The 17,702-nt window shown below is 37.8% G+C and overlaps 2 protein-coding genes across 2 annotated transcripts; both read left to right on the forward strand.

The window, feature by feature from the left end:
- Positions 1-2,979: 2,979 nt before the first annotated feature.
- On the forward strand, positions 2,980-5,191 carry LOC121431998 (QRFP-like peptide receptor). The gene has a single exon (XM_041629806.1). It carries the CDS (start codon positions 3,902-3,904, stop codon positions 5,060-5,062), a length of 1,161 nt encoding a protein of 386 aa, XP_041485740.1. The 5' UTR covers positions 2,980-3,901; the 3' UTR covers positions 5,063-5,191.
- A 9,259-nt stretch (positions 5,192-14,450) lies between these two features.
- Positions 14,451-16,438, forward strand: LOC121431762. Its single transcript, XM_041629460.1, has 2 exons — positions 14,451-14,893; positions 15,707-16,438. Exons 1-2 carry the CDS (start codon positions 14,594-14,596, stop codon positions 16,436-16,438), a joined length of 1,032 nt encoding a protein of 343 aa, XP_041485394.1. The 5' UTR covers positions 14,451-14,593.
- Positions 16,439-17,702: the final 1,264 nt, after the last annotated feature.

Raw genomic sequence — 17,702 nt, forward strand, 5'->3', positions numbered from 1 at the left:
CTTCATACGAAAGCAATCAGAATTGGAAAGGGTTAAATGCTCATTTTACAGCGACTGACTTCCTGCATGGTGCATATTTAGTGTATTGGCTATTGGGCCTGTGGTTTTGACTCTAAGCCTATGTTTATTTTTTTAATAACGCTAATAAGAGTGCATCCATGAGTTATGAACATGGTATTTCAGAGGATTTGGGGTTCGAATTCCAGTCAAATCGTTTTCTTCAGAATTCATCCACTCTATGATGGATCCGACACATGTGAATTAAATCACATCTTATTCATACAAAGCTTCTCTGTACTGAACACTATTCGTAATTAAAAATAAATAATTTCTCAAAATATGTTCATATCTTCATAAGACAGCATTCGGAATAAGTGCTGAAGTCACACGATAAACATCCGTGATAAATTGGCTTTAATGGTATATTAATGACCTAGTGGTTTGAATCTTAACGTCAGATAGAAGAAAATGCTATAAAATGCATCAGCAAAGGATTTAAAATGCGTCGCTAGTCGGGGTGTATGGATGTGGCATCTTCTCACCCCGATTAATGATTTCTTGTTGCTAATGTCGTAAATGCCGTCGGATTCAGTCTGTAAAAGAAAAAGGAGGATGGAGACCGAAGAAGAAAAAGGCAAGAAAACTTTTTTTCTTGCTTTCTTGATTCCCTTTTATTTCTGTCTCATTTACCTCCCAGACGCAATGGCAGTTCTGCCAACAAGAATTTACACTGAAAGAAAAACATATAAGGTCAACAGTGCCTACTTACTTTGTTCGTTTGCATTGGTCCTTGATAAAGCAATGTCGGATATATATGTTTTGTCATAACAGAAGTAGGTCATCAATATCTAACAAACTTCAGTCATGTCCTACTCATACAATATAAACAGCTTTATATATATTTTTTGTACCGAGGATGAGAAAATAAAACGAAATTTTGGCTATTCATTATTGTCAGATTGCTGATAAATCGTCTTCCTATCCGATTTTTACGCTATGATAGAGTTAGACAGAATAAGTTGTTTAAAACAGCAGCAATCTCGCTTTCTCAAGCCGAGAGATGCTCCCAAATTCACAAATGTATATACATCTCTAAAGAAAAGCAATGAATTTTGGTGCTCGCTTTGTTCGTAGGCTGAAATAGAATGGCTTCGAAACAGCAAAAGCGAGGTCACCAAATCTAGCTATTCTAGGGAGATAATATATTAATGTATAAATTTGATATGCTTCGAACCATTGGAAACGGCTATGGCGGCAGCAAGAGTTCAAGAAGTGTCATCCATGTAAATGTTATCTATTCAGACTCGCAAATCATTACCCTGAGGGAATAATTTGCGACCTGAAATTATACAAGGAATAGATTTAAACACCATTTATACTATGTAATGTTTTTAGTATAGTAGAGAAATGGTAATACCGTACATGTAATACTATGCTATTTTGTAGAAGTTGTATATAGTATTTTATCATCATCTTTATCATCATCTTCATTAATTATAATAAATTCTAGTGCTCTTGTTGCTGCTGTTGATGTTAACTTTATTGCCAGAATAGTCGTGGTATTTCTTCGCATATTTTACAAAGAGATGCTTTAGTTTGTGAACAAATTTTCGGCATCACTCCTATGTGTTTAAGATCGCATGCTCGATCTTGATAAAAATCATAAAGTTTGAAAGTGACATGTCATTCTATATTGATATTTTGATGTACCGAAATGATATCATTTTACCGCCTTTCTCCCTCTTTCTTTTGTTCTTTCTATCTCTTTTTTATCTATTTCTTTATTTATATATCATTTGTTTTATTCATTCATTCATTACTTTCTTGTTTTCTCTTCTTTATCTCTGTGCTTCATTCAATTTCCCTCATCGTTCTCCCTCTTTAATCTTTATGTTCATATCACAATATGAAGAGTTTAGTTGCAAAAGGGGTTAGATCCACGTTGAACCATTCCGTGAAAAGCCATGTTTTTTATTCTCACTATTATTAATTGTGGACCTTACCCCTTTGCAAGCAAACTGAAGTGAATCCAATGTCTTTTGATTATAAAAGTGACTTTTCTTTGCCACTTTCAGTCACGTTTTCATTTGAATTTCAAATTTTCTTTGGTATCATCAGAGTGACTAAAAACTTAGAGGTTTGGAGACAGAAAACAATAAAATTTATGAAAAATGGACCTAGCCCCTATTGACAAATGAGTTCTTCAGAAGAGAGGGGTAAGGTCCACTCCAAGAAAATCATTTTTTTTCCAATATTGCAATATTCTTATGCGAAACTAAATTTACATGATACCCTACCATGAGAACATAAAATTGGGTATGAAAAATATCCAGCTGTCTTCATATTTTTTAAGATATTCTTTTCCAAAAAAATTATGTGTGGACCCAACCCCTTTTGCAACTAAACTGAAATGTACCTTACCCCTTTTGAAAAAGGGTGATTTTTCTTTGCCATTTTAGTTCACTTTTTCTTCATCATCATCATCTTATATAGCTTCTAAAAATCTATACATTGAGACATAAAAATCAAATTTGATGAAACATGGACCTAACCCCTTTTGCAAGTGATGGGCTCTTATGTTTCCTTCAGGATATTACATGAATATTTCCACTATCAGTTTTTCCGTTCCTCCTTCCTAACACCTACTCTCTGTTTTTCTTTCGATCTCCTGCTTTTCTATCATTCTGACAAAAATCATCACTATGCACCCCTCTTCACTCCGACATCCGAGCTCATCTTCACATTTCCATTTCTCTTAAATATCTCAATCAAGACACATGCTGCGAACCTCTCACAAACGCCGCTAAATCTGACGTCATGAGACAGCAAACCAATCACAATTCACTGATGAATTATGCAAGATCGGATCAACAATGCGATGGCCAGAAGACGATAAAGCTTCCAGGTATTGCATTATCGAATAAGGAATCGTTCTCGATGGAAGATGGTTTGCTGCCTAAATCCTCGCGATACGTATTAGCATTGTCATGATCGCTCACCTTAATCGCTCGCGAATTACCCAGTAATTCCTTCGCAGTTAACGAATTAGATGGTTTTCCGTCGAATAATTTCATCCTTGGAAAGGGATTTTCTCTCTGAAGGCATGTTTCTTTGTTTCCTCTCCGCATTGAGTAAGATTCAAGGAAGCCGGCTAAGATTTTTGAGAGGCGGAAGCTCCAAACTTGAAGGAATATTTCGATTTTGTCCTCAGTTCGAGCTTTTCAACTGTGAAAGACAAGCAGAAAGTTTGCTAATACAAACTGTTTGGTGATATTGTTCAATACAGTTGAAAAACAATTGCCGTAAGGAAAGCTGTATATTTGTATGCCTGCTGGCTCTTTTCATGTTCACTTATTAACGATGGATGGTTGCAACATTTACGTGGAAGGATAACATATCTCTAGAACTTGAAAGACTCTTTTTCAGAGTGCTCGCTGAATTAAGTGCACAGATTTATTCTGTTTGGAGAGATATAGACTTTGATGTGTTGCAAGTAATACTTACTGGAACGGATCGAATTAAACTTATTTGGTTATTTTTTTTAGTAGACCCAATTGCATTCCCGGGTTTTTTTCCTGTCGATGATTTAATCATGAGGCCAACACGTATGTTTTGCTCAAATATGCTAAAAACCCTCGAGGGATGTTCAATCGATATTTAAAGAGTATTTTACTTGCATGACCCTGACTGCATTTGAAATATTCGTGATGTATTTCGTTGACATTTGAAACATTCTTTTCACCTTCGAGGTAGAATCATAAATGACTTAAACGCCAGTCGATATTGCGGAGTCTTCGGGTCAAAACCAATGCTTTCTTACGATTCGAGATTCTTTTTTTTATAAGTAGGGCTTGCCTGAAATCCTTTGTATCATTTTGATGAGATAGCGCATACTGCAACGATGGAGAGAGACGAAACTTTTCTTTATCCGGGTACATACTCATTCCAAGGAGAATTGAAAAATAAAAGTCTTGATTACCTTCTTGCTCTGCTAAACCTGAGCGATGCCAAAGACTTTCTGGATTTCTATGACTATGACTTCCATTCCATCGCACACGATCTATCACCCACAGCTGATATCATCTTAATCACCTGCTACACCATTATCTTCGTGCTTGCGTTGGGCGGGAATCTTTTGGTGATCTTCGTGGTGGCGCGAAAGAAGTACATGCAGACAGCCATTAATATCTTCTTTGCTTCGCTAGCCATATCTGATCTTCTAATCGCTGTATTCTGCGTCCCTTTCACGCTAATTGAAGCCATCACGGTAGATTGGGTGCTAGGATCATTCATGTGTAAGGCTCTCAACTATGTCACATCTGTTGGGGTTGTCTCAAGTATCCTTGCCATGATGTCCATTGCGGTAGAGCGCCACCAAGCAATCTGCCATCCTTTGCGCTCCAGAGTCATCCAGACGCCTCGTCGTGCTGTCTTCCTGCTGACCTTCCTCTGGATCATGTCAATGACCTTTGTCTCGCCATTTCTCTTCGTGCTTCAACTCGAAATCAAGATCGACCCCATGACTGCGACACGTTACCGATTTTGCAGAGAACAGTGGTACAACCCCCAACAGCAGAAGAACTACACTCTGCTACTCGTCCTCCTGCTCTACGTATCGCCCTTAGTTATCATGATAGTTCTTTACCTACAGGTTGTCCACAAGCTCTGGATCCGGAAGCCGATCGTTCCTGCTGATTCAGTCCTGACGCAGAACCCAGGAATCAACACGGCTACATCCCTTCGGTACAAGAAGCGAGCCATCAAGATGATCCTCATGGTGGTCGGTCTATTCACTGTCTGTTGGCTTCCGTATCACGTCGTCCTTCTAATGCGGGAGTTCTCCTTTATGGCGGACGGTGAAAGGAACCGACTTCTGTTCGCCGCTGTTCAGTTGGTGGGTCTAAGCAATAGCTGCAACAACCCCATCGTGTATGCGTTTCTCAATGACAATTTCAAGAGAAATTTCGCAAAGGTACTTTGTCGCCGTCGAAAATTTGCAAATTTCAAAGGCTCAGCAAACAATAACGTCAATGTCAAACCATTTGCGTTGGCCACCATATAACTTAATGAAGTTTCTTGTTTATTTTGAATGACACTACTTGTATTATTGCACAGTGGAGTCATCTGGGGAGCGTTTCATGAAAGGACTTGTCGGACGTTTTATCTGACAAGTCCCATTTTATCCGACAGTTACTATAGTAACAGTGCCTCTCAGCCAATCAGAATCACGAAAAGATGTTAGATCTGACAACTTGTCAGACAAAAATGTTGATGAAACGGTCCCCAGATAGACCCATACCCTGTATACTATTCTTGATCGATATAATTTATGATAAACAAATATAATTATATTGGGATGTTTTGTATGAATTATACTGCTCAATTTATCTTCATCGGAAAATTCTAATGCTTCCACATCCAGCTCATAAAAGACGAGTTTCGTAAAACATGTAAAATTACTTTATTTTCACACTTCTCGGAGGATAAACTAAATTTCGGATAGCTTCTCGGAATCATCACAATCTAGGTCATAGCCGCACAATACTCTGACTACGTAACTTACATCTAGGCTCTATTTTCTCACTTCCTTATAAGGATAACTCTTTGGAGACTCTCTAACAATTCCCGAAGGCGCCGCGGGGGGGGGGGTGGATAGGAGGGGGCTGGGCAGTTGCTCCAGTGCAATTAAGTTCGCAGGTTTTCTATAGGTTTTTCACACATTGTTGCGCTCACTGTGCGCAAGCGGTATTAATCAAATATCATTATTAATCTTTTGGATCGATCTTCAACTTCCCCGTCCAAAAGACATGGCCAAGACTCCAAATACTTTGTAAATTCGTATCTTCCCCCATTTTGTATCTTGGATTACAGGCGCATGCCACAACTCTCAGTTAAAGTTAATTTAAAGGGTCTTTTTAAATAACAATTAAAAACAGTACCGAAAGAATGATGTAGATATTCAAGTTTTCACAATTGAATTTCAGAAGAAAATCTACGTCTATTATACTGTTGTAATGTTAGAATTATTCCTGACCGTTTACCATTTTTTTGGATGGGGTTAGAGCAATGTGCACCAAGATGACTGCCAGGCTAAAACCACGGTAGGCCTAATAACTACAATTAGAGCATGCCCTTTCCTTTTTATCATCATTGTCATCGTTTCTTGTTCATTAGATTTTATTTTGTTTTTATATTGGTTTTGTTTATTCCTTCATAAGTTCATTTGGACGATGTAAGAAAAGTTAGAAAGCGGTTGCTATTATGATGGGGTTTTTAAATGGTCTTAGGTTTTTCATTTTTTGATCAAGAAATGAGAACGGGCAATATTATTAGAGCTCCATGTCTCGATGAATTTGTCTTTATTACTCATTACTCGTTCCTTGAACATGAATAGTATTTGGAATGTGAGAAGCCTTTTGTCAGCTTTCTTGATAATAAAATCACAACGCTGTTGCCTTAAAAATATATTACCATTTTCTAATGCGTCATGCGTAAAATTAAGTAAGTTAATATGATGGTCATGATGATGGTGATCATGGTGAGAATGTTGGAAGTAATGATATTTATCCAATCCAATCCAAAGGTCATTTAATATAGCACCTTTTCCTTTCGGTGACAAAGCACTGCGCACACATAACTCCATGTTTGGAGTATTTAAGGTGATGATGATAATGGTGGACGGTGTTAATATTTAAGGTGATGAGGATTTTTGTGAACATGGTAGAAGATGAAAATGATAATGATGCCAATGACGGTAATGGTAATAGTGTTTTTGATGATGTTGGCGATGATGATGGTGATGATAATGTAAATGGTGATGATAATTATGGTGCTGAAGTTTAGGTTGAAGATGATGGTAGTGATTACAATAATAATAATTCAAGGATGATGATCATGGTGATGATCATTATGATTTCGATAATGACTGCCGATAATGAAGAAGAAGGTGATGATTATGATTAAAGATGAAAATGTCGATGTTGATAATAATGATGATGCTGATTATGATGATACTGATGATGCTGCTGATTATGATGATGATGATGACTGAATACCGAATACCTACGAATATAACCTGACAGAAAGTATTCGAGTTGCTTTTGAGATATTGATTCTCGAAGATCTCCACACAATGACAATTATTCCTTGGGGATATCGTAAAGGACGATACAGAATATCTTCTGCTGATATCGATACTTCCTCCACTGTAGCTTAAAAAGGAAATGAGGTCGTATTGTCAGCACTCTCCAATTCTAGAAATTGAATTCGATCCTTTTAGCATCGATCTAGATTGGTCTCGTATTTACCGAGGCCCAGCTGCAATTGAAACACAGAAAAAAAAAACCCGGGTGATCGACTTGGAAGTGAGATAGGGCAGGGAGAAGTCAGAAGACGTCCCCATTTATCCATTATGTTTTACCAAGAAAACCTGCATTTTTTTAAACAAAAAAATCACATTACTTAGTGCTACATTCACATCAACGAAATCGATTCCAAATCGATCGATCCATTCGTAATAACGAAATAGCTTTGATCGGTCTGGAGAGGGTTTCGTTGCTATGACCCTCGAGTAACTTTCTTGCAAGAGTCCCCTCCCCCCCCCCCCCCCCCCCCCCCACTCCTTTCTACCGTTATGACACCGACGACGCCATACCCCATATCGTGCTGAGATACGGAGGTGAAAAGCACTCGGGGTCGTAAAACGAGACCACTTAAAAACACGATGGATTCGAATAACAGAATCAAATGGCGACGAAGTGTGATGTGACACAAGTAGCTTGGAGTATCTATCATAAAAGGTGGTGTATGTAAGTATGTCATCATGAATAACCAGAATAATGATGGGTGCAGCTATTGCCCAGACAGGGAGTCGGACCAAATTGCACTTCAGACATTCGCGATAGGCATACTTCAAATAATCAAATTGCATGAGGGAATATAAAGATTACCATTACAAAGATTTATTTTCATAACATTGCTGTAAATTCATTGTTAACATATATTCCATTTTCTTCCTCTGGATTTCTAACATGAATATAAACTTACCAAAAAGATTGCCGCACTCTCGAAGTGGTTGATCACTGTTTTGACTAATCCTTGAAAAAAGGTAAGGTTTGTCGATTAAAGATTTAGGCATTTTTTTTAATTGCCCAAACTATTCTGTTTAATAGGATGACCTACCGGTCCATCCCGAGTGAATATTTCGCGATGTTGGGCAAAATTCTAAATAACAATATGTTGCCGCCCAACTAGAGCTACCCAAGTCCTTAATAGTGCATTTGCATGCGAATCTGTGAAATGCTAGGAATGGCGTATCGGAAAGTAGAGAATATGGCATTTTCCAGATTACATGTCCATATTTGACAAAAATCCTAAAATGAGAGCAAAATCTAGAAACTTTATTAATATTGGCAACGTTGTATCGATCCTTGATAGTTGTAATGTTTATTGAAGTAATTTAAGTGAAAAGTTGCGCTTGTTGCAAGTAAATCACATATTATGTATGTTTTCTCTTATTTGCGAAGACGCGCTTGAATAAATATCTAACTCCAAATGCAATTAGAAATCTAGCAAATACCACTTTCAATTCAATAGATTCCTAGTATTATGAGATCATTTACAGCAAATACTGGGCGTTCATAATATACGACCTCAGTGGATTTTGTTTTGCTCGCCATTTCTAAGAACTCTGCAATCAATCATGTGGTTTCAATGGTAGTGAGTGACTAGATTCCCTGATATCGATTCGGGGAGGCAGTCTCAAGCCCTCGCCGTCGATTTTTTATTAATCCAATTTATTTGGAAAGGATATAGGATAGAGAGTCTACACCATTCGGATGAGCACACTGGCACATTTTCAATGAGAGGAGGGGGTTGAATTTTCCTACTTAAAAAGAAACAAATTATATTCATTTTTCTCTAAATGTCTTAATTGAATCTTGATTAGAATCGTATATTTCATATAAAAACAAAGATTTTTTTTTCTTTTTTACTATAATACTGACTCAATACAAACTCTTGACTTCAATATCGGAAAAAACCATTTGCTCCAAATCAGTCAAATTCATCACGGGCAAACGAAGGCGAATGCCCTGAATATATACACTCTAAAAAATGAAGTGCTCTTAAAGAGCGTGTATAGTGACTGCACTTCGGAGTGCTGATTTGTCTAGTTCAAATTTGAACTAGACAAATCAGCACTCCAAAGTGCAGTCACTATACACGCTCTGATTGCACTTTGGAGTGCTGATTTGTCTAGTTCAAATTTGAACTAGACAAATCAGCACTCCGAAGTGCAGTCACTATACACGCTCTGTAATAGATAAATTAGCACTTCATCTTTTAGAGTGTACTCACATGATGTCTTCATCGGTTTGTTTTTGTTTTGTATATTGCAAATTTTTGCAAATCCTGATGAGTTAATGTATTTGCCCGTGTGTAATATATAAGAAAATAAACCTACATTTGGGCGATAATCCGTAAAAGACATTTGATACGCCATCAATGTAAATAAGTATTTTTTAACGAGTTTGGCCTTGTTCCAAGCCCTGGAAAACGCCAGCATGAAACTAGATTCTTCGACGGAGCACGTACAAATTAAAATTATGTGTTTGATTGGCGAACACCTTAAAAAAAATTTCCTGAAACATAACATTTCTTGACAAAGCGTCGCAGAGACAGCTCTCTATATAAACAGTGACGTCTAGATTCGTCAGACAGTATACGCAGCAGTCGCCTATACTAACATTATTATACTTCATGTGAAGCATAGGCCTGTTTCGTGAAGAAATAAACAGTTACATTAACAAACCATCAACAGATTAGTTTGAATAAAATCCAGCTTTTACAACATTGAAGTTGATTTCGAGTTTCTGATAATTTGAAGAGAATCCAGTTGCCTGCGGAGCTGCTGCTGAAACTGAAAACATAGAAATTGTTCATACCCTAAATGAGACGGTAAAATATCTTTAATTCTAAAAGAATGGTTGTAGACAATTATGTAGCGATGTCTACAATAATTTTTATAGATAGGCAGATAGTCATATGAGTTCAAATGGAGTTGTTAATGTATCTTAAATCTGCGGGATAAGAAAACTACACTGTGCGTATACTTCTAATCACTTTGCATCTTACATTCTTTATGAATGGCTCCGTCACATTAACTCGAAATCACCAGGATTTATCCGGAACTTGCAGTAATAAAGATGTTTTCAAAATTCATAAGACATTCTACAGGAAATTCCAACTCATTGATACCATGTTCCGTTCAAGCTAGGAGCAACAGCCCGCGTTTTGAAGAGGATTGTTGTCCGTAAGTAATCCTGATGTTCCTCGAATACGACCAATATCGTTCTTCAGGGGCCCGTTGCATGAAACTTTTTACCTGAGAAAACTCAGGTTGTTTTTACCGGAGATTTGGGCCTGTGCTAAAGTCAATGGCGGAAATCAGTCTAACCTTAGTTTTCAGTTTTTACCAGAGTTTTCTTAAGTAAAAAGTTTTATACAACAGGCTTCAGGCATGTCAGGGGTCCGTTGCAGAAAGAGTTGCGTCTAAACGCAACTCAATCGCAAGTCCCAAATGCGCGCTGTTGATTGGTTGAAAATCAAGTTGCGCATGATTTTTAGAATTGCGGTTGATTGAACTCTTTCTACATCTGGCCCTTCTTGGTAGAATAGCTTATTGAAGATTCATCCTCCACTCCGTTCATCTTTTTTTAAGGATTTGCTTTCAAATAGATCGAAATGTTTAAAATTTTCTCCACAAAACTATAGGAAGAGTGTTAAGAGTGTCAGGAATATACACTTGTTATTTTTGCGACCAGTTAAGACTTTCAGTTTTCCAGTGATATACGATTGCACAGGAATGACCCAAGCATCGTTATTCGGACACTTTGAACCTCGAGTGTGACAATACTAGAAGTGTGAAAAATAATAGCTATTTTGAGATAACAAGCTCCTTTTCCCGCCTCTGCAGAAAAAAACAAAATGAATATGATCGTGAAAGATTGATGACTTAAAAGTAATTTTCAGAATAGGCAACAGATAATTATCATGCCTACTTCGTTTAATGTTTTTGGTCGTCGAGGTTATGCATCATACATTGTTCAATTTTTAAGGGCGAGGACGAATTGAATTCGTGATTTCAATTTCTTGGTTTAAGGCGATAGCTGTCTCGGGATGGCCTTCAATTACCCCTTGAAATCGGAAAACTTATGAGACGTGTTTTCAACCAAGCAAATGCCATTTCAGCATTATACCTAAGCATATTACAATCGGAAATTGAAACCTTTAAACTCTACAGGGATTTAAGTAATGCATTCTGTAATTTATGTAAAAATGCCAAGCAAAACAGTCATTAGATAGTTGATGTATCCTTTTATTTTGAAAGAAAAAACCTTGTTATATATTAGGGCCTATATCTCTCATCTTACACAATAGCGTTTTATGATGAAAATGATAATGACATATATATAATGAGAATAATAAATATGTTAATCATAATATAAAAAACCACAAGATATATAGCACTCATATTATGAAAAATGATAATATCGATGATGGGAATGAAAATGATCATGTTATTGATGACGATTGATGATCTCATTAGACTGATATTCGAAATGAGAATAACAATGATGATAAATGATAATGATACTCAGAAATTATTGTATTGATCACTATGATAACAAAAAGCAAAGGAAACCCCTCCCCCCATACACGACCTAACACACCGTAGATTATAACATTGATCAGAATGATAACAATCAGAGGATAGAACCCTCCCCTCTCACACACACACACACACACATACACACACGCTCAGTTATTATTATAGCATTAATCACAATGATAACAAACAAGCAAAGAAAAACCATCTCCTTCAAACACCCCACACCCTACACTTTAACATTAATCAGAATTATTGCAATACACACACATACACACACCCTTGCTATATAACATTGATCATAGTGATAATAACAAGAGCAAAGTGTACCCTAGCTCTCCCTCCAATACTCACACACCCACCCACACACACACACACACACACACACACACACACACACACACACACACACACACACAAACACCCTACAATATAACACTTATCAGGATGGTAACGACGAAATCAAAGAAAATCATATCCTTCCCACACATACACGCACACACCCTCACGCTCCCTAAATTGTAAAATTGATCATAATGATTACAACGAAATGCATTGACAGACCATACAGCTATTAACAGACAGTCCGGACACGGTGGCTCGCTGGTAAAGCGTCCGCCTCATGAACGGGAGGTCGTGGGTTCGATACCCGGCCGAGTCATACCAAAGACTTATAAAAATGGGACCAAAGACTTATAAATATGGGGCCTTCTTTTCAGGCGCTCGATGTGTGAATGGAGAAGGGTAATAACAACATATTATGTTATTATGTTATGCAGGAAGAACAGCTTACATCTGAGAGTTGTTACCCTGGGTAAATAAGAGTTATTATTATTTACCTCCCGCTCCCACTTACACACATTCGCACACAATCCTTTCCTGTATTAAAATTATAACAGAGAAAACACTCTTCCACATAATCACATTTGCTCACCCTCACACACGCAAAGGACTCCTCGCACGACTCCTTGGGATAAGGAATTTGATACCCTTGCATGGATTTTTACAAGTTTTCGCACCTCTCCACAGAACGAATTACAAACTAAGTAAATTTATTGTGAATAAAAGTCAGATCAACAGTTGTGGGTCTTAGACGGAAATTGGTGACCCGAAACCGCAGGTCGTCATGAGTTTCGGAGCTGACAGGAAATTGCAAATATGTCATGTGTCCAGAGCCTAGGATAGTTTCCAAGCAAAGATTCATATTTGACACCTCAATAGAGTGAGGACGAGACGCTGTTGAAAATTATATATATCATGATCTTTACAGTAGATTTTTTTACAGTTTAAACAAACATGCTTGATTGTAATTGAACATTGAATATTAAAAAACTAATTAAAACACTTGTTTAAAGTATAAACAACAGGGAAATTTATATGGTAAACAATAAAAACATCGATCTTACATTGTATGTAGGCTACAGTACATCTCATGTTCGGCTGACAAGTGAAATACTTTTAGTTAAAAGAATCGAAACTCATATGCCTTCCGCTAATGAGAATGTATGTTATTTTTTCATTCGGTATTGTGCACTTTAGACTTGCTATCCGGTGAAACTTGAAGGGTATGTTAATGTTCAAAGAAAATGGTGTATAAGGACGGACCATTAGGAGGTGTGTGACTAAAATCATGAGATATTCTGAATATCTTATGCATTAAATCAGTTGTCAATCATTATTATTTCATTTTCGGTGGTTGTTGAATAAAAGTGATTTCATCTATTCAATTCTTTATTCCATTCAAAACATACAAAATAATATAAAGTAATACAATTCAGATACAATTTTTACAGACGAGCATTCTTACTTCGTAAAAAACCAACAAAAATAATATTGTGCATAAATGGAAATGAGGGGGTCCACTAAAAAGCAAAGCATATGATAAAATACAAAAGAAAAAATGGGATAACATCAGCTTGCTCATACATCCATGCAGACATGTATAGAACTGTTCCACAGAAACAATGTTAAGTTTTGATATGTCATATCTTTTTCGTATTCGTTGTTCGATTTTGATGAAATTTTCACTGTTCTGTTTGTCTGATTATGCTTAAACTGTTAAAATCATTTTATGTTCAGCCTGGGGTAGCCCCCACCCCCGCCTCTTTTTTATGGTAAAGTGAAGTCAGGCCATGAATTATACTGGAATGAAATTGTATTTCTCGATTTCCTCAAAGTTAAAAGGTAATTATCGCGAGAAATATAAAAGTCTACCATTGCATCTGTCGGCCTACATTGTGGCCTTGAAAATAAAGAAATATACGCGTTCAGTTTCAATACCCGCATCTATTTCCTGTGTACTTTGATAGCAAATGTTCAGATTTACACAGAATAGCCCTGGACGTATTAAAACTACTGATTTATTTGTAAATATGATGTTATTTGCTGTGTGTTTTGAAGATTAAATACGTTATTCCATTCATCCATCGCTCACGCTTAAATGCTCATGGTCGCGAGTAATACCAAATGTTTAGCTTTACAAAGAATGGCCCTCAACATATTGAAATACTGATTCGTTTGTAAATATCATGTATCAGTATCAATATGCTGAGTATTTTTAAGGTAAAAGAACATTTAATCCACGCATTCAAGCATTCAGAGTGATCAACGCCCAATCATATCCTCTACATGGTCACGTGACCCCAACGATAGAATATACATCTCAGAACTATGCCAGATGTAGATAGGAGAATATAATTCCGAAGCTTCTAAAGTTACAACAGTCTATAAAAGTACAATTCATATTGATATCCGCATTACAATATGAAATCGAACCCACGCACTGTATTCATGACATATAGCTGATACGGTATTCAATAAACACACAATCACTGTAAATAATGGTAAAATGAACATGTCGTAGACTTAGGCACGGACTACTCTACGAGTCTATTTCTAAGTAGAAAAAATCACTTTGAGACGGGAATGGACGTCGGAATGAATGACACCGCATATGATGACCATACTACACAGTTCATGGACGTTGATTACGACTTCGAAGCCGTGAATGGTTGCGGGAAGATTGCCTTCAAAGCTCTCAACCACGCGTCCGGGGTCGTTCCCGCTGTCGGGATCTTTCTTACGATCTGCACGATGATCATTATCGCCCGTAATAATCGACTTCGCAGGAAACGCAACGTGTTCCCATTCAACATCGTTCTCGCTGATTTCGTGCTTGATGCTGTGTTGTTTGCAGACTACGTGAAATGGGAATTTGGTGTGATGGTAAGATTAGTCCCTGGGGTGTTTCTTAAAGCTGATCGTAAGATACGAATGACTTTACGCACGACTGGTGATCCTTTCTTGTGCTATGTGATATCCCTATGTAATTGAGTTATGACCTAAGAACATGTTCCAGTCGTGCGTAAAGTCGTTCGTAACTTTACGAACAGCTTTATGAAACACCCACCTGGTAAGATAGAGGACTGCACTTCAAATTTATAAAATGTAAAACTGATCCGGATTGGCCCTTGAAATCCTTAGAGGTCAAGTCCACTTCAGAAAATGTTGATTTAAATCAATAGAGAAAAGCAGACAAGCATACTGCCGGAAATTTCATCAAAATAGGATGTAAAATAAGGAAGTTATGATATTTTGAAGGGAGAAATAAACTTTCTTTCACAGGAAAAGGAGGAGAAAATAAGAATAAAACTGAATTGAACTGACTTTAATACTTCACGTCATTCCATGTCTTTGTCTAACAATAATTATTTCATACAAGGGGAATTATTATGATAAACTAGATCAAATCACTGAGCCATGGTAGAATTTCTTATATTTCTATGTTCATGATGTCCATAGTCAGATCCAAAAATAAATTTCTGGGTTTTTATAATTTGTCAGTTTTTTTAAAATATGATGCACAAATGACAAAATTAGATCCGACTTCCCAGATTTAAAGTCAGTAAGGAACTATAATCTAATCCCATGTTAGAAAGGCCGACTCTACTAGGAGAAAACACAATTGTAGCACTTCTAATAAAAAAATAAATGAGTAAAATACTGTTTTCTTTATATTTTTATTTCAATCCATTACAGAGTAATAATGACGCATGGAAATACGCAATAGGAATACCCTATCGGGCTACGCACATGGTATCGACCGGTAGTATCTTTCTGGTGGCCATTGATCAGCTAATAGCCTTCAAGATCGACTCCTTCGGCTCCAGGAACATCCTGACTAAATGCCGCTGTATCTGCCTTTGTGCCGCCCTCTGGGTGGTAATGCTTGTGGTGTCGACGTGCATTAATGTCTGGGCGACCGACCCAAAGAGTGTGCGGTTTGTTCTGTCCAACCTTGCCCTAGTCCTAACCGGTGTCTGCTACTTCTCGGTCTACAAGACAATCTCCAAGCCACAGCCAGGTGGAGGACACCAGCTCCAAGAACGGAGGAAGGAGAACAAGCGCGTCCTGACGACGTATATTCTTATCTTAGGGACAACGTTGCTCTTGTTCACGTTACCAGATTTGGTGTTTTTCCTGCTCTACGATTTAGAGAATAAGTTCTTCCCTTCGTGTGTTTTCTTTGGTTGGTACATCCTGCAGACACTCAATACGATTACCAATTGTTTTATATACTGGTGGCGTTTAAAGGACTTCCGCGCCATTATCGCCAAGAAGATACGCCACATGAAAGAGGTAGGCAGGTTCAAGACGTCTCTGCAGTTGAACACTATTGATGGAAGCGGAGTGAACACTCTGTCCAAGCAGTTTAGCAATAATAACATGAATAGTGAGAAAAGCACTTCTACTGACGAAAAATGTGTATGACATTTCGGAGAAAAGAGGTAGTTCTCTTGGGAAGATTGAGGGACAGTTTGACAGTCATTTCGAGTGGATTCACTGTCCATCTGCGCAAATGAACGGACTGTGGGGTCAAACAGAAGGCGAGTCTCAAGGATTACATCCTAAAAAGCAAATCAACAGTTCACCTAGGCAAATCGAGAATCCTTCGGGACGAACTGCCTCCCAGCCAATACTACAGACCCGTGCATATGATGAAGTGGACAACTCGGTTAGGCAAGTGAACAGTCCATCTGGGCCAACTGACAATGTGTCAGCACATGTTGACACTCCTGGTGATGAAATCCACAGTCCGTCTGGACAAATGGACAATATGTCTAGGCACTTAAGGAACCCTGATGATGAATCCGAAAAACTTTCGGTGCAAATAGACAACCTTTCTGAAGAAATTAGTCTTCAAGAGAAAGAGAATGAGCTAATTGCCAGATTGTCTGGACACTTGGGTAGTCCTGATGATGAAATCCACATTCCGTTTGGGCAATTGCACAGACTGTCTGAAGAAATCAGGCTTCCAGAGAAAGAGACCAGTCAGTCCAGTCTTACAGAGAGTGGGTCTGGACACCTCGACAACCCTGATGCTGAATCCGACAATCTTTCTGGGCAAGTACCTTTCTGAAGAAATACATCTGCCAGCGAAAGTGACCACTCAGTCTTGACAAACTGAAGATGCGTCTGGATGTTTTAAGCAAACCTATTGATGAATTTGACAATCTGTATGGGCAAATAAACAACCGTTCTGAAAAATGACTCTTCCAGAGAAAGTGACCATGCAGTCAGCCATGCAGGGCTAGCGAATGATGTGTCTGGACACTTGAGCAATCGTGAAGACGAAGTTTACATTTCGTATGGGCGAAAGAGAAGTCTGAAATGAGTATTCTGCAAACAGTCAGTCTGAACAAAGTGACAGTGTGTCTGGATGTATCATGGTAATGAAAAAACGCAATCCGTCTGGGCAAATGGAAAAGTCCTTCCGAGGAAATAGATCCAATATGGACAGTCCGAATTAAAAAAATAAACAATCCTGGTAGGTGTTTCATAAAACTGTTCGTAAGATAAGATCGACTTTAAGAACGACGGGTGATCCTTTCTTATGCGCTAAACCTTCGCCAATGAATATACCATTTAACACAAGAAAGAATCACCAGTCGTTCTTAAAGTCGCTCTTAAATTACGAACAGCTTTATGAAACACCCACCAGATGGAGAAATGAGCACTTGGTTTTATCTTTAAC

Source organism: Lytechinus variegatus, chromosome 18 (genome assembly GCF_018143015.1).
Source record: "Lytechinus variegatus isolate NC3 chromosome 18, Lvar_3.0, whole genome shotgun sequence".
Lineage (NCBI taxonomy): Eukaryota > Metazoa > Echinodermata > Echinoidea > Temnopleuroida > Toxopneustidae > Lytechinus > Lytechinus variegatus.

Bases quoted from the DNA above. Each gene is read 5' to 3' on its own strand.
- LOC121431998 (XM_041629806.1), top strand. From the start codon at position 3,902: ATGGAGAGAGACGAAACTTTTCTTTATCCGGGTACATACTCATTCCAA.
- LOC121431762 (XM_041629460.1), top strand. From the start codon at position 14,594: ATGGACGTCGGAATGAATGACACCGCATATGATGACCATACTACACAG. The intron at 14,894-15,706 runs GTAAGATTAGTC...AATCCATTACAG, and splicing joins AATGGGAATTTGGTGTGATG to AGTAATAATGACGCATGGAA.